Source organism: Leucopleurus acutus, assembly GCF_964270905.1.
Source record: "Leucopleurus acutus genome assembly, chromosome: 2".
Taxonomy (NCBI): Eukaryota; Metazoa; Chordata; class Mammalia; order Artiodactyla; family Delphinidae; genus Leucopleurus; species Leucopleurus acutus.
In genome coordinates this window covers 89,517,009-89,535,451 of record NC_139143.1, presented here as the reverse complement: position 1 = coordinate 89,535,451, position 18,443 = coordinate 89,517,009, and the positions used below count along the sequence as shown (strand labels likewise).

Genomic DNA, 18,443 nt, shown 5'->3' with positions numbered 1-18,443 from the left:
GGCATGCTCTGGAGCGTTCATCAAGGGTGCAGCTGGAAAACCCAGTGGAGAAATTAGATTTGTGACCATGAGTATAATCAACCATCTCAGCAGAAGCTAGGAACAGAGGTGAGACTATCCAGGAAGGACCTGTGGAGAACCCTCACGTCTAATGGCGTGGATCTCCTTGATATCCATGAAGACTGATGATTTTTGAGAATGTTCTATCAGCAGAAACACTGCCTGCTTGGCCTGGCGGACAGAGACAAGAAATGAAGGAAGGCTGCCAGACTTCTGGGCTTCTATAAGCAGGAAATGGGGTGCCCAGAGGATAAGACTGTCCCAGGCTAACAACTGAGAGGGTGGGGCCCACAAGGCATCTGTGGGTCTAGAGGGGGCTGCTGGTGAAGCCTCTGGCCCAGAGGGCAGATCAAGACACACATAATTATGCTCAGGCTTTGAAACCTTAGGAAATCTGCCCCGCTGCACTGCAAACACTTAAATCAGTGACTCCTTTATTCTTTCCATTCTCTCCTTTTAGAATGGGAATGTCTTATGCTATTTTGCAAGCTGACAACTTGTTTCTAGTTTCACAAGTCCATAGATGGAGAGGACACCATGATAGGTGAAGACTTTGGGAAATACTGGGATGGAGTGAGTGCATTTTGCATGTGAGATGGGTATAAATTTTGGGGAACCAGAGGGTGGACTGTACTGAGTTTATCCCCACAAAACTCATGTCTACCAGGACTTATGAATGTGATCTTATTTGTAAATAGGGACTTTACAGATGCAATCAAGTTAAGATGAGGTCATTCAAGATTAGAGTAGCCCCTAAAACCAATGACTATTGTTCTTATAAGGAGAGACATATAGAAATACACAGGGAAGGATGCCATTGGGGACAGAGGCAGAAATCAGAGTGAGTTATAAGCTAAGGAACACCAAGGACTGCTGGCAACCACCAGAAGTTAGGAAAGAGGCATAGAACAAATTCTCCCTCAGAGCCTCCAGAAGGAACCAACCGTGCTGCCACCTTGATTTCAAATGTCTGGCCCCCCAAACTGTCAGAGAATAAATATCGTTTTAAGCCACCTGGTCTGCGGTACTTTGTTATGGCAGCCTCGAGACACAAATACAGATTTATTACAGCAGCCCTAGGAAACTAATGCAAGATGCTATTTGCCTTTTTCTCTCATGAGTGTACAGTGGAGTTTTCCAGAGACTATGTGATGTGTGATATGGTGACAGATTGAATACAGAGCAGATGTGAGAATCCAGCTATGTCCTATTAAGCCAGACATTGAAAAGATTTGCAAAAATGTAATACTCTTACTAATTTTTGTTTGGAAAAGTTATTTTTCATTAACTATTTATTTATGGTAATATACTGGGTTTATTTTTTAAATAAATTATAAGTTTTTCCAAGTTTTAATTCTAACTTGGTAAATATTGATAATATGACCCACATAAACAAAAGGTTTTTGGGATCCTCAATAGTTTCTAAGAATACATGAGGAGTCTTGAGTCCAAAAAATTTAAGAACCGCTAGCCTAACTGTAAATTCTCAAGTCCAAAAGGGCATCCTGCTGTTTGTGTTTGTACCCTTGCTTTTTGGAGAGTCCGATCAACATCAAAAATAGCACTTGAAAGAATGAACTTTAGAATCACATTGAAGTAGGTTAGATTTTTACTTCTTCAGGATTCTCTGAGCCTCAGTTTCCTTATTTATAAAGTGGGAAAAATATCTATCTTGTAGATAGTATGAGGATGAGATAGTTTATGACTATGAAGGGGTAGTTATAATTATTAAAAACAAATATTTTCATTCCACCAGACTAAGTGGCTCATTGGTTGCTGGCTGTATGAAGATGGGAACAAATGCAAGGTCTAAGGCTTCAAGTTTGAATGGATGACAATCAAATTACAAATTTGTTACTTACCTGACACCTAATGAGAAACTTTACGGGACATGAAGACTCCAAGTGCAGGGGAAGCAGCTGTAGAAATCTTCTGGACCATAGGATTTTCTTTTCCCTGGGGAAAATCTTTTGGTCTCTTATCATAATTGCTGCTTGTTAAAACTGGTAAAATACCCATTAAGGACTATTACTTTCATGAACAAATGATTTATTTGTACATGCAAACTCAGATAACATTTTAGAATCTCTAGCACATTTAGCTCAATTTTAGGTATTTTCTGTCTAATGCAAATTCTGCACGCCAGGTTTAGGGGATGAAGGATGGCTATTGATCTCCTGTAATTTCTTCTGTTCACCCTAGAGTATGTTTTCTGCTAAGGGTGACTGGCCTTTCTGTAGGTGCCATCAGTCACCATAACCAGGTCCCAGACCACATCAGCATCCAGATTTCATGGTTTTTTGGTGGGGAGGGGCAGGGGGACAGGCCTTGGGAAATGGACTATGAACTATCATTATTGTCACTGGAAGTAGAGTAAGGATTTAATAAAACTCTTTTCCCCATCTCTCTGTGCCTGACAGATGGTCTCTATAAGCAAGGAAATAGAAACTTCATTAACATAAATGCAAAATTATTTAATTGCTGTGATCAGCCACAGGGATTCAGTTAGTCTGGATCAGCATCTAATAACTTGTGTGAAGAGGATGTAAGAGGACTTGATTTAATTCCCAGAGTGGGGAAAATTGTTCCCAGTGAGGTCTTTCGTGACCACCCTGCTGTAAACTGCAATCCTTAACACTCCCTATACTTCCTTTCCTACTTTACATTTTCTCCCTTGTACTTATCACCATTGTAGTCCATGGTTCACTTATTTTGTCTATTGTCTGTCCTCCCACTGGAATGTAAGCTTACATAAAGGCAGAAATGTGTGTCTCTTGTTCATTGCTGTATCCCCAATGCCTAGCACATTAGAAAAACTTATGATCTTTGAAAGAATGAACAAATGAATCCAACTCCATTTCTATTGAAATCAAGGTCATCTGACACAAGTTCCCCTAAATTTCTTTCACCTCAGAATGTCTGGATCCTTAGCCATCTTTGTTCTCTCCCTTGCCAAGACTAACACTTCAGCCCTGTTCTTGATTATTCTCTTGCCCTCTTTTGGATACCGCTGGTTCAGTCCTCTCATTCATGTTTCTAATGTTTCTCTTCTGATCCGCTCTTTCCAGCCCACAAACACACTAAACTGAAAATCTCTCCTTTTCCCTGTTGCCTCCCTGAGGTACTCTCTCAGGTACCATATACTCTTGCTGTTTCCTTTAATACTAAATTGAAAATGTATCCATACTCAATATTTCTGCTTTCTTAACACCCAGCCATTCTTCACGTTCTGCAGTTTGGTTTTTGTCCCAACCAAATCTAGTGGTCCTATTTAAATCCGCAGTCTCCTTGATATCTCCAGAGCATCTGTCAACTGTGTCCATAGTTCCCTTGAAATTCTTTGAGATATTTCATGTTTTGCTAATTGCTTGTTCTGTCTCCACTGGTGCCTCTTTTTTCTCCTGCTCCCTAAACAGACTCCACATTTCTTCTCCTTCCGCATACCTTCTATCATCACCTCTGTAGCTGACACTTAAAATTATTATATCTCCAGCCCTGACTGTTCAATTGAGATCCACTCCTGAGTCTCCATGTTTCATTACCTGAGCCCCAAACCTTGCAGGTGAACTCTTATGTCCTCTTACTTCCTTTTCTCAGTGGGTCACACCTTAGATTTTACAGTGCCCCCTGCCAAATGTCTTTCATCCACGTCCCTCTTTCCCAACTATAGTTGCCACACTATAGTTCTTGTCCTTACACGTGGCCTGTTGATGTAGCCTTCCAATGGTTCTTTGCATATCCAGTAACTCTTCTCCTTCAGCATATCCTGTACAATAACACTGGATTCATTTTTATAAAGATATGCTGATTATATCACCCATTGGATCAGAATTTCAATGATTCACTGTTGCTTATATAATAAAGTCAAGCCAAGGATTAAAAATCTCCCATAACTTGATTCCAACCAACTTTCCCACTATATTACTAATACTCTAATCTCTCAACAAATTGAACTCCCTGCTTCCCCTTCTGAACACCTGGAGATTTCCTATTGCTACACTTTTGTTCATTCTTCCTAGTTTAAGTCTCCTTTCATCAAAAGTTTTTGCATTCTATAAGACCCAGCTCAAATATCAAATAGATATAACTGTAACGCAAAGTAGCATATGATTCATGCTGTTGGAGTACAATATAGGAATCAAGTGTGAAAACTTTATTTCTGCTACCAACTATGTAAGTCTTTTAGGATAGAGTCCAATTTTCATTTTTATATTTGATAAAATATTTCATACAGTACCTTGCATATAATAGGTTCTCGATATCTGTATATTCTATCTGCAAGAGACACCAGTATGAAGGAATGTATTGTAATTCAGTGTATGTCCATTCAACTTCTACAATAAGGTATCTCCTATCCCCCAACAAGATTACAAGTTGTTGTGTTTTTTTAATGACAAAGACTTGCTTTTTTAAAAAATTCTGATTGTCTGATACCCCATAGATGGCCAATAATATTGAGATTTATCCAACTTACAGTCACATGTACTATGTTAGGCACTTTGCTAGATGCTTTCAAAGATGAAAGAAGATACAAGTCTTTGTCCTAAGAAATTTAACTCTGATTTTAAAAATAGAATAAATGAAGCTACCGAGTGCAGATGTGAGGGGATTAGAAAATAGCATTTTGAATTCTCCTTGCTCAAATGTAATTTTTGCACTATATATGACTACTCAAATTGAACTTTAAAGGATATTTGCTTCCACAGGTAAGAACAGGACATCATGCTCAGTCATAATCTCTATATTGTGAAAGATGTGTGCTGATCCCTTGGCACCATCCTCTCCAAAAGCCATGGCAAATAACTCCACTTTCAGTTCTGCCTGCAAACCAGCAGCCACCTATAAGACACAATGTAGCTTTAGAATCAGACATGTATGAGTTCAAATCTTGATTTTTAACATGACTTTGGGCAAGTTACTCAAACTCTCTAATCTTGTTTCCTCATCTATAAATTTGGCACAAATGAATGATTGCTGTTCTAGCATTTAGAAGAATTACTTCATGGATTAGTTAGGTTGAATTCCATTGAGTAAGCGGGACCCAGGAAAAATTGCTGAAGGAGAACATCAAGTGCTATTTAGGAAACAGCATAAGGAAACTAAATGCCAGGATGCTGGAGGGCAAACTTTCATGATGTCTGTAACTGTGCTATTTCTTGAATATCAGTAGCAAGTTTCTATTTATTGTCATCCTTGTAGATAAAGATAAATTTAATCTAAGAAAAATATGTTTCATCTTAAATTTAATCTAAGAGACTGGATGAATCCCACAATTCCCCTGCCCTGCCCCTTGGTTTAGAGTATTCCTAATGTAGGACCTGCAATGTGGCAAAGCCAGTAGAGGGAGATAGAATTAGTTTAAATACCAAACTGCTTAGATCCGAAAGCTACATGGACGAGGTCTGTACCAACAAAAAAGAAACCTGATACATAAAGAAGAAGAAACACAGCAAGGAATAGGCTTCTTGCCTTGCTCCTTGAAAAGAACACTAGCCAGGAAAGAAAGAGCTGTTTATGTTTCTAAGCTGCCTCTCTAGGAGGTGGGTTAAAAAGCAGACTTGAGAACAGTTATCTGGAAAAAATAAATCAGAAGAAACTACCACATGGAAAGCAGTTAGGTACGAATGGAATTTTTTTCTTCAATAGAGTTTTATAAATAATAGAATTGAAAAATGTTTCAGTTTTTTCAACAGTGTGCTTGTGAGCATCTATCTGCACACTGGAGAGTATCCAACAGCTCTGTTTTGAGACCCAAGCCCTTAGCCCTCCAAGCCCAACAACCAGAGCAGGGCTGGGGAATGATGACATTCTGCACAAGGGCAGCTGGAGAACTGTTATCACACAGGTTTACCCAGGCTTGGAGTACATTCATTCACTGTTGGCAACGAACCAAGATGAACAGTGGTGAGATTTAGATATGGAGAAGTCTAGAGGTTACATTCTTTGCCAGAGCCAAAACCTACTATCAAAAAGAAAAAAAAAAAAATAACAAACAGTATAGAGTGAGCTTCAAAGAATACAAGCTGGGTTTTTAGTACATATAAACGTTCGTCCAGCAGTCGTTTGTTTGGCTTTTGGCTAATCCCTACTTTAAATGAAAAAGATTTGCTAACTTCCCAGAACAGTGGGAGAAAAGCTTGCTTTAACTGTTTTTGCATTATGTTGTGAAGATTCTGAAACTTTGACACAGTACAATGATGCATTGTCTTGGAGAGGTACTCATGAATTAGTGGATCTAATCCCAAAATGTATTTCTGTTTGGAAATTGCAGCCTGCGTACTACAATTTTATATAGATCATAAGATACTGGAACTGGAAGAGGGCTAAGAAGTGATCAGTCTAAGCTCCTTCTTTTATAGACGAGGAAAGCAAGGTGCAGAGGATTAATTAACCAAAAACATCACTGAGCTGCTTGGTAGCATAGCCAGGACAAGAAGCCAACTTTCTTTGCACTATAGCCAACCGATGCTTCTGTGTCAACGTATAACAACTGTGGCTTCCTCACATCATCTGTCACTCAATCACACATCTCTCGAGTGCCCACCATGTGTCCTGCTCTGTAAGCTCCTTATGTGTCTCACTCATCTTTAACATCCCCTGTACCCGGCACTATCACTGGCATATGGGAGGAACTCAGAGCTTGTTGACTGAAATGAAAGGCGTGTTAAAGCAGCAAGATGATATACTGACCAAGAAATAAAAGTTAAGATTGAAAGTGTGATTTTTGTTATCTTTTGAGACAACCTTTTGTTTATAACATACTACACTTCTGAAATTCTAATGTGAAGTAAGTGGCAGTATACACATTTTATACTAAACACCTTATTTGGGGGAATGTATCAAATAAAATCAAAACAGATTGACATATTAAAATTTGTATTTTCAGAGATTTTTGGAGAAATGAGACAGATGGTGACTTTAAATATACTACTATTTCTTAATATGTTATTAACTAATATTCTCTGACAAATACCAAGAGAACAAACCAGATTTACATAAAATGTAAACAATGAAATATTTGTTTTTCAAGTGATTTTTCACTTTGCAGAAGGATTTGTCACAGGATATCTTTAGGTAATCAGTTTACCAAGTGCATGTTAAATCGTATTTAATGTTTTAAAAGGTATTTTCAGACAACAGTATAGAACTGCAGTATTGGGACAAGTGAAGTGAACTTCAGAAATGGTTCCATAGCTGGAAGTTTAACTCTATTTACACACAGATCTGCTCATGGTTGTTACATGAAGTAAGTGACATCAAGCCAGATGTTGAACCAATACCAGGAATCTTTTGTTTATGATACTAGAAAAAGTAGACTTAAACATGGTTTAAACTGAAACAGGTAGAACGACTTAAAAATCACTTGACTGGAAACATATACATATCTGTACGCACACACGTGGACACACACAACAGATAGCACATAGGACTTACAGGCCCAGGTTTGTAAGTCACTTTCAGTCCTGTGCTGGGTGGGGGCTGCTTCACCCTAAACCTACCAGGAAAAAAGATGGGAATAAATTGATGCCATAATGAAAAACATGAGCACGAATGAACTGGGAAGTAATAAAACCAGAAAGGTGTTAATATTCCCTACACAGGAGCAAGGGGTCCAGACTAGTAGAAAAACAACCCAATATCCAGTTGGAAAAAGAATCTGGGGCCTGTTTCACAACTGCCTTTCCGACAGTTTTCATCAGCGTCAAACTGACTCCAACCTGAGTTTCAACCCTTTGTTATCGGATGCTGATGAGCAGCTCGGGTCTGGGCAGAAGGTGGCGAAGGTTTGGCTGGCGCGTGCACTGCAGTGTAGCTGCCAGCGTGAACACACATACTGACTGCCAGGCCATTAAGCTGAAGAATAAAGGCTCCTTTGGAAAGCAGCAGAGCATGGAAGCCAGTCTTTCTCTGCCATGGTATGGGGTTTGCAAGTTTGGGGAGAAGAGAAACAGGAAAGGCTCAGAAAATGTTGGTGAACTTGAAAAGCCCGGTGCTCACACGTGGTGCCTATTGATCTCTTCTACTTCCTGTGGTTTGTGGGTTCTGCCCGAAGGTTAAAGACCTGGAGTAAATTAAAATGCCAAGGGAAGCCTACCTCCATCTACTCCACTCCCTCTACCAGCCACTTTGCTGTCTGCCCTGTGGTGGCTGAGTTGAACAAGCTGAGGACTGAAATCTATAAAACTGAAAGTCTGTACTGGACACACAGGGTCTGCATGGGTGGTTTTAATTTGTTTGAGGTTGACTCTCCATTTCTCCCTACCCACTTTGTGGCAACAACCTAAATAAACAATAATGTCTGATCTGGCGGCTTGGGTCCCTCATCAGGTTGTTTGTGAGGAAGTAAATGTGATTCCTGAAGTTGAGAATTCACCTCAATTAAAATGGGACGGTGATCTTTTCAATCAGATGCTCCTGTAGCTTTGCTCCATCTGACTTCCAATCCTGAATTTAGAATCACAAACATTCTCAAACTTGCTACTGACCCTGAGAATAACTCTGCACTTGAAATAAACATGTATCCCATTTTTATGGGGGAAAAAACTCGACATAATCCTGAAGCTTAATTCAAAATAGTATAGAGGAGATTTTGTGATTGGGAGTTGTCTTGGCATAGATACATGGTATATTGACCCAGTGGGAAGGACTGATCTCCCACAAGAAGCAGTGACCACAGCTGTGTTGATAAAGCAAGGTGCTCCAATGAGCTGGTACTCAGGAGATCTGAGATCTACCCTTGCTGCAGCCTACAAGACCTTAAAACAAGTTACTCAGTTTGTTCCTTTATATAATAGTCTCTAAGGTTCTACACACTCTAAAATTCTATTGGTTTTGATCCGAAAATGAAGGGCTAAGGTGACTTTCTTGTCACTTAATGCCAGATACAGTATATTTTCTATTCGGAGTACAGGCTGTGAGTTAAGGTACTTGTTTATAATTCCAAGTCACATCATCAGAGTCAAAATGACCCTGATGATTAAGGGTTAATTTTTTTTCCTTTTTGCCTCAATTATGCAGAATTAATGTAATTAAAATCATGTTTAGATCACAAAGTGCCAACCAATGTTAGCTGGTATTATAGTTGGTGGTAGATTTGAGAAATAGACTTTCAAGTTTTGTGCATTAGTTATTGTTTTGTGTATTAGTTATTGTAACACTTGTACAACTTCCCTTTCATTTTTTGCTAGTACAGATCAGGTCTTGAGGTGCTTCTAACCAAAGTATGGATAAAAATTAATGGAAAGGCAAAGAAATACCTACTCTATAGTTGAGGCTTGGTAAGTACTAATTTGTTGAATAATGAATGAATGGATGAATTAGTGAGTAAATGATTGAATGAATGATGTTAAGATTCAAGAGTTCGAGTGTAATTACAATTCAGTTCAATAAACATTCACTGATGTAGGCAACCAAAGAAAAGTCACAGAGTAGGGGAAGGTGATCTGAGCATACACTTGGAGACTTGGCCTCACCTGCAGAAGTCTACTCCAACATTCTTGAGCTTTACAGTGGTTGCATAGGTGTGTCCTTCTTCGAGCACTCCAAACGTCACTGAGGGCGGGAGAAGATGGAATCCAAAGGGGGATGAATTTACATTATTAATGGCAGCAGATGCAATAGAGGATGTTTTCACTCTTCCTGCAACAGAATCTTGCACCTTGCATTGAGAAAAAAAGCAATAAAGCATAATAAAATGGTTCTATTTTGCATTCTCAAGATAATAAAAAGACTCTGACCCCACACATCCCCTGACTAGACCATGCAGCAAAGCATTCAAGAAGCTTACCCTGCCCTCCAGCCAGCCTACAGCCATTGCACAAGGCAAGGCCTTGCAGCCAACCAAGTCAAAGCCAGCTTTGCCCCCAGCATGCCCACAGTAGTAGGCCCTACCACAACAGAAAGGCACCTGCAGCCCACATAAGGGCATCCCTTGACTACACAGCTCTGGTGACCAGAGGGGAGCATGCTGCTGGGCCCATGGGACAGCTTCTACACGAGGCTACTTCTCCAAGATTGGGCAATGTAACCAACATTAGAAATAAACACAGAGAACTGGGAAAAATGAGGAGACAGAAGAATATGTTTCAAACAAAGGAACAACACATAACTTCAGAAAAAGAACTAAACAAAGTGGAGGTAAGCAATCCGGCCAGTAAAGAGTCAAGATAATTATCATAAAGATGCTCACTAAACTCAGGAGAAAAATGAATGAATATGGTGAAAGTTTCAACAAAAAGTTAGAAAAATGAAAAACCAAACAGAGCTGAAGAATACAATAACTGAAATAAAAACTGCACTAGAAGGAATCAACAGCAGATTAGGTGATACAGAGGAATTGATCAGCAATGGATCAGAGGAATGGATGAGACAGTAGTAAAAAATCACCTAAGCTGAACAGAAAAAAGAAAAAACAATTTAAAAAAATGAAGACAGTTTAAGAGACCTCTGGGACAATATCAAGCATACTAACATTTGCAAATAGGGGACCCAGATGGAGAGAGAAAGGGGCAGAGAACTTACTTGAAGAAATAATAGCTGAAAACTTCCCTAACCTGGGAAAGAAAACAGACATTCAGGTCCAGGAATCACAGAGAGTCCCAAACAGGATTAACTCAAAAAGGTCCACACCATGACACATTAAATGAAATTAAAATGGCAATTAAAATGGAAAAATTAAAGATAAAGAGAGAATCTTAAAGAAGCAAGAGAATAGCAACTAGTTATGTACAAGGGAATACCATAAGACCATCAGCTGACTTTTCAGCAGAAATTGTGCAGACTAGAAGGGAGTGGCATGATATATTCAAAGTGATGAAAGGGAAAAACATACAACCAAGAATATTCTACCTGTTAAGGTTACCATTCATGTTTGAAAGAGAGATAAAAAGCTAAGAGTTCAACGCCACTAAACTGGCTTTACAAGAAATGCTAAAGGGACTTCTCTAAGCAGAAAAGAAAAGGCCACAACTAGACATACAAAAATTATGCAAGGAAAAATTTCACTAGTAAAGGCAAACATACAGTAAAGGTAGTAGATCAACCACTTATAAAGCCAGCAGGACAGAAGGTCAACAGACAAATGCATAAGATTATATATATCCACAATGAGTAGTTAAGGGATATTCAAAACAAAAAGATGTAAAATATGACATCAAAAACATTAAATGTGTGTGGGGGGAAGATGAAGAGTTGTTAGAATTTATTCAAACTTAGGACATTACCAACTTAAAATAATCATATATATGATTATATGTTGTTATATATGAACCTCACGATAGCCACAAACCAAAAACCTGTAATGGATACACACACAAAAAAGAGAAAGGAATCCAAACATAACACTAAAGATAGTAATCAAATCACAAGGGAAGAGTCTAAAAGAAGAAGGAACAAAAAAGAACTACAAAAACAACATGAAAACAATTAACAAAAGGTCTATAAGTACATACCTATCAATAATTACGTTAGTGTAAATGGTCTAAATGCTCCAATCAAAAGACAGAGAGTGGCTTAATGGATAAAAATCAAGACCCATATATATGATGCTTACAAGAGACTCACTTCATATCTAAAGACACACACAGACTGAAAGTGAAGGGATGGGAAAAGGCATTCCATGTAACTGAAAACAAAAAGAAAGCCCAGGTAGCAATACTTATATCAGAAAAAGTAGATATTAAAACAAAGACTGTAACAAGAGACACAGAAGGACATTATATAATGATGAAGGGATCAATCCAACAAGAAGATATAACAATTGTAAATACATATGAACACAACATAGGAGCACCTAAATATATAAACAAATATTAACAGACATAAAGGGAGAAATTCACAGTTACATAATAATATATAATAATAGTAGGCAACTTTAATACCACTTACATCAACGGACAGATCATCCAGACAGAAAATCGATAAGGAAATACTGGCCTATATGACAAGTTATAGTGGATGGACTTAATAGATACATACAGAACATTTTATCCCTGAACAGTAGAATACACATTCTTTTCAAGTGTACATGGAACATTCTCCAGGATAGATCATATAATAGGCCACAAAACAAGTCTTAATGAACTGGAGAAGACTGAAATCATATCAAGCATCTTTTCCAACCACAACACTATGAGATTAGAAATCAACTACCAGGAAAAAACTGCAGAAAACACAAACATGTAGAGGCTAAACAACATGTTACTAAACAACCAATGGATCACTGCAGAAATCAAACAGGAAAAAATACCTAAAGACAGATAACAACCACACAATGATCCAAACCTATGGGACACAGCAAAAGCCATTCTAAGAGGGAAGTTTATAGCGATAAAAGCTTAACTCAGGAAATAAGAAAAATCTCAAATAAACAACCTAACCTTACATCTAAAGGAACTAGAAAGAGAAGAATAAACAAAACCCAAAGTTAGGAGAAGGAAAGAAATAATAAAGATGAGAATGGAAATAAGTGAAATATAGACCAAAAAACCAATACAAAGACCAATGAAACTAAGAGCTAGTTCTTTGAAAAGATAAACAAAAAAAAGCCTTTAGCCAGACTCATCAAGAAAAGAGAGAGGGCGCCCAAATAAATAAAATCAGAAATGAAAGAGAAGTTACAATCAACACCACAGAAATAAAAAGGACCATGAGAGATTACTACAAACAATTATATGCCAATAAAATGTACAACCTAGAAGAAATGGATAAATTTCTAAAAACATAATCTCCTAAAACTGAATTAAGAAGAAATAAAAAATATGAACAGATTGATTACCAGTAATGAAACTTAATTAGTAATTTAAAAAATTCCAACAAAAGTCCAGGACCAGATGGCTTCACAGGTGAATTCTACCACACATTTAAAGAAGAGGTAGCACCTACCATTCTCAAACTATTTTAAAAAATTGAAGAGGAAGGAATGCTTCTGAACTCATTCTATGAGGCTGTCATAAATCTGATGCCAAAACAAGACAAAGATACCATAAAAAGAAAATTATATATCAATATCATTGATAAACATAGATACAAACATCTTCAATAAAGTATTGGGAAACTATATTCAGAAATACATTAAAACACTCAAACATCATGATCAAGTGGTATATCAAATTTTATGATCATCTCAAAAGATGCAAAAAAGCTTTTGGCAAAATTCAACATCTACATTTATGATAAAAAATCTTAACAGAGTGAGTATAGAGGGAGCATGCCTCAACATAATAAAGGCCATATATAACAAGCCCACAGTTAACATCATACTCAATGATAAAAAGCTGAAAGCATTTCCTCTAAGATCAGCAACAAGAAAAGGATGTCCACTCTTGCCACTTTGATTCAACATAGTACTGGAAGTTTTAGCCACAGCAATCAGACAAGAAAACAAAATAAAAGGACTCCAAATTGAAATGGAAGCAGTTAAACTGTCACTATTTGCAGACGACATGATACTATATATAAAGAATCCTAAAGATGTTACCAAAAAACTATTAGAACTTGGTAATGATCCATATCTTAATAAGAATTTGAGTTACATGAGTATATGCATTTATCAAAACTCAGCAAATACATGCTTAAAATTTGTGCATTTTATTGTATGTATGTATATTATAGATCAAAGGAAAAATATAAACAAATATTGAACTCTACTTAGTGATATGTATGTTAGAATATTTAGGGATAAATGTAGTAATCTCTGCAATTTACTTTGAAGTGCACCCAAAACAAGATGGATTAATGGATAGATATAAGGATAGATATGTGATAATGCAAGTATAATAAAATGTTACTGGTAGAATCTAGAAAAAAATCACACACTATTAGGACTGATAACTTAATTCAGTGAAGTTGAATGTTATAAAATTAATATACAGATATCTGCATCTGTTGCATTTTTATACACTAATAATGAACTATCAGAAAGAGAAATTAAGTAAACAATCCCATTTACAATTGCATCAAAAAGAATAAAATACCTAGGAATAAATGTAAACAAAGAGGTAAAAGACTTGTACTCTGAAAACTATAAGACACTGATGAAAGAAATTGAAGATGACACAAATAAATGGAAAGATATACTGTATTCATGGATTGAAAGAATATTGTTAAAATGACCATACTATCCAAGGCAATCTACAGATTTGATGCAATCCCAATCAAAATACCAAAGGCAATTTTCACAGAACCAGATCAAATATAACTAGATGATTTAATTCTAAAATTTGTATGGAAACACAAAAGCAATTTTGAGAAAGAACAGAGCTGGAGGTATCATGCTCTCTAATTTCAAACTACACTACAGAGCTATGGTAATCAAAACAGTATGGTACTGGCATAAAAAGAGACACATAGATCAATGGAACAGAATAGAGAGCTCAGAAATAAACTCATGCTTTTATGGTTAGTCAATCTATGACAAAGGAGGCAAGAATTACAATGGGGAAAAGATAGCCTTTTCAATAAATGGTGTTGGGAAAACAGGACAGCTCCATGCAAAATAATCAAACTGGACTACTTTCTCACACCATATACAAAAATACTCAAAATGTATTCAATACTTAAATGTAAGACCTGAAACCATAAAACTAGAATAAAACATAAGCAGTATGCTCTTTGCCATCAATCTTAGTAACTTTTCTGGATCTGTTTCCTCACACAAGGGAAACAAAAGCAAAAATAAACAAATGAGACTACATCAAGCTAAAAAACTTGTTGCACCATGAAGGAAACTATCAACAAAATGAAAAGGCAGACTACTGAATGGGAAAAGATATTTGCAAACAATATATCTGATAAGGGGTTAATAACCAAAATATACAAAAAACTCAAACAGCTTAACATCAAAAAACCAAACAATCCAATTAAAAAATGGTCAGAGGACCTGAGTAAGATTTTTATCAAAGACATAAAGATGGCCAACAGACAACATGAACAGATGCTTAGCATAAAAACATACAAAAAACTCAAACAACGCAACATCAAAAAGCCAAACGACCCAATTAAAAACTGGCCAGAGGACCTCAATAGATTTTTTTCAAAGAAGACATACAGATGGCCAACAGACACATGAAAAGATGCTCAGCAATAACTAATCAGCAGGTAATGCCAATCAAAACCACAGTGAGGGGCTTCCCTGGTGGCACAGTGGTTGAGAGTCCGCCTGCCGATGCAGGGGACACGGGTTCGTGCCCCGGTCCGGGAGGATCCCACATGCCGCGGAGCGGCTGGGCCAGTGGGCAATGGTCGCTGAGCCTGTGCGTCTGGAGCCTGTGCTCCGCAACGGGGGAGGCCACAACAGTGAGAGGCCTGCGTACCGCAAAAAAAAAAAAAAAAAAAAAAAAAAAAAAGAATATAAGGATATAAGGAGCAAAATCTGGAGAGTTCCCAAAGAGAAATGGTGAGAATCACTAGAAGCCTTAAAAAATTCATTTAGGGGGCTTCCCTGGTGGCGCAGTGGTTGAGAGTCTGCCTGCCGATGCAGGGGTCACGGATTCGTGCCCTCGTCTGGAATGATCCCACATGCCGCGGAGCGGCTGGGCCCGTGAGCCATGGCCGCTGAGCCTGCGCGTCCGGAGCCTGTGCTCCGCAACGGGAGAGGCCACAACAATGAGAGGCCCGTGTACCACAAAAAAAAAAAAAAAAAAAAAGAAAGAAAAAAGAAAAGACTCCGTCACCAGAAAAAAATAACTGCTTGGTTGGGAGAGGAAATGAACATTTATGGTCTATGTAATCCTTACCACAGCACTGTAAGGAAGTATTTTAGGCTTTGTTTTAAGGATAAAGAAGCTCAAGTTCAGAGAACTGAAAGACAGATAACTTGCTCAAGTGTTACGTGCCTAAGTTTCAAACTCAAGTTTGTCTGATTCTAAAGTTTGTACTCTTTCTTCTGTGCCAGTGATGATCAAACTTTAGCTCCCACCAGAACTACCTGGAGGACTGGTTAAGACACCAACTGCTGACTGCACTCCCAGAGTTTCTCCATTAGTAAGTCTGGGATGGGGTGGAGTAGAGAGTAGGTAGGTGGGGAGGGCAAGTGTCTACAAAGATAAAGAAAACCTGCTCTGGAGAGGAGCACAGTCTTCTGAGGACTCCTTAAGACACAAATTGCTGACTCCAACCCTAGAGTTTCTCCATCGGTACATCTGGGATGGGGCCCATGAATCTGCATTTATAAGAAGGTCTCAGGTGTTGCCAATGCTGCCAGTCAGGTAATCATGCTTTGAGAGCTATTGCCCTATGCTGTTATTTCCTGACCTCACCTGGGAGCCTGTTAAAACTGCAGAATTTCGGGCCCCACACCAGAGCCAATAAGTCGGAATCTATATTTTAACAAAGTCCCCAAATAACTCACATGCACATTAAAGTTTGAGAAGCACTTCTATCACATGTCACTTATATACACTGCAATACCTTCTCTGATGGTAATGAACACAGTGTGCCATGAAATTTCTAAAGGGTAACTACCAAAGCTTGATTGGTGGGCTCAAGGAAACCTTTACCACAGTACTGAGATGGAATCTTAATCTTAGGGGCTCTGAGGGAGGAGCTTGGTGCTTTTAAAGAACTAAGAGAAGTCCACAATGGGTGAAGTGTAGTGAGTTTGAGACAAGGTGAGGGTAGAGAAGCAAATGGAGCCATGCCTTGGAGTCATGCTAGGTCATCTGGATTTTATCCTAAGAGTCATGAGAAGGGTGCCCAATGACCCCCTCAGCCAACAGTGTGCTGGTAAACCGGCTCTCAGAAAAGAGCCTTTATCAGTAGCATTTGCCGATTTCTATGGCATAAGAACTCCCAGCGTGGCTGACTGCAAGCTAATGACGATTTAACAGCTGGCTCATAAAGTTTCTCTCATGAGTGTATATAAGCGGGCTCCAGCGAAGCACTGCCCTGGTTTATCTCTGTGTGACCTGAAGGGATTCATGTTGAGATGGTTCTCATATTAAATAGTAGTACACAGTGGCTGGAAATCAATGGCCTCAATCAACCAGGAATATATAAAACGCTCACTGGCTCTGGGAAATTTCTTCCCCTGTCTGTTTTACCTTTTTGAGAGGTTGAGACTTGGGCTTGGAACTCAGCAAATAGTGAGGTAGCCTCACTTTCTCTTTTCTTGCTTGTCCTGCCACATCCTGCAGCAGTGACTGGGTTGGAATTTTCAGAGGCACACACGATTCTGGTTCTGTTAGAGAGAACACTGAAATTACACCACGTGGACGTTGCTTCCAAAGACATTCAAGATCATACCAGAGCATAGAAGAACACAGAACCGACTTGGGAAAATTTTCTTCTTTCCTTCTTAAAGAGCTTATTTACAGGAATAAAGGCTTTTATTCATTCTAGTGTTCTATCTTTGCATTTTACAAAGAGATTTTACCTAAAATTAGTCTTCACAACAATCCTATGAGATGGGCAGGGCAGATGCTATTCGCATCACCTTCTTTTCAATAAATGAGAAAAATCAGATGCTAAGAAATGGAGTGACTTGCCTGTAAATCAACAAGGCACAGTTCGAGAAAATGTTGACTCTCAAAGATTTCTTAAAACTAATGAGGAAAAAAATCTTAAGAATTTCTTTGTTTCAACTAGTAGATTTATAGTTCGAAAAAGTGGTGTAGTAATCATAGATAAATTAAGCCAAGGAATCAAATCCCCAGATCACTAAAGTTGGTGAAGGAGGGAGCAAAAGCAGATAATCTACACAGCTGGCAATTTTATGTATTTTTCCAAATATCCAGGGGGTTTAATAAGAATTGTGTTTTAGATCAGCATATTTAAACATCCTTTCTTGAATTTAAGTCATCAAGAGAGGAAAGGGAAGGGAACCAATATCTGAGTGTCCACTGTCTGCAGGCAAGCACCACATGCATGTTTTTACATACAGCATCTCACTTAGTTCTCATAAAGTCCTCTGAGCTGAAGGTAATGGTAATTGTAATCTTTGTATGCTGAGCATTCTCCCCATTGCCCACCTCCACACCCACTCCCAGCACACATACTTCTAGTGCCACAACACCCCTGGCCCCAGGCATCAGGATGGTGCACGACCCATGCAAAGCCAACACAGGCCCTTCACCTGGATATTTCCTGAAGCTGACCGGGATGATCCCATCTTGTCCATTGGGTTATGGGTCTGGAAGAATCAAAACCTTGGACCTCTCTGATCATGTCCCTGACACATGGACATAGCCTGTCCTTTGTAGAAGAGGATAAAACCAAACAGAGCAGCAGTCCCAAATTTTTTGGCAACAGGGACCGGTTTTGTGAAAGACAATTTTTCCATGGATGGCGGTGGTGGGGGTGGGGAGATGGTCAGGCGGTAATGCGAGCGATGGGGAGCGGCAGATGAAGCTTCACTCGCTTGCCCGCCGCTCACCTCCTGCTGTGCA

At 38.6% G+C, this 18,443-nt stretch overlaps 1 protein-coding gene across 1 annotated transcript in view; it reads right to left on the bottom strand.

The window, feature by feature from the left end:
• Positions 1-1,929: 1,929 nt before the first annotated feature.
• The window catches only part of SPAG17 (sperm associated antigen 17), a gene marked incomplete at both ends in the record, with an annotated part of 215,536 nt that continues 199,022 nt past the window's right edge, over positions 1,930-18,443 (bottom strand). The window contains 5 exon segments of the mRNA XM_082833052.1: positions 1,930-2,085; positions 4,765-4,899; positions 7,495-7,555; positions 9,534-9,718; positions 17,100-17,236. Of these exon segments, the coding sequence (XP_082689178.1) occupies positions 1,930-2,085; positions 4,765-4,899; positions 7,495-7,555; positions 9,534-9,718; positions 17,100-17,236 (674 nt within the window).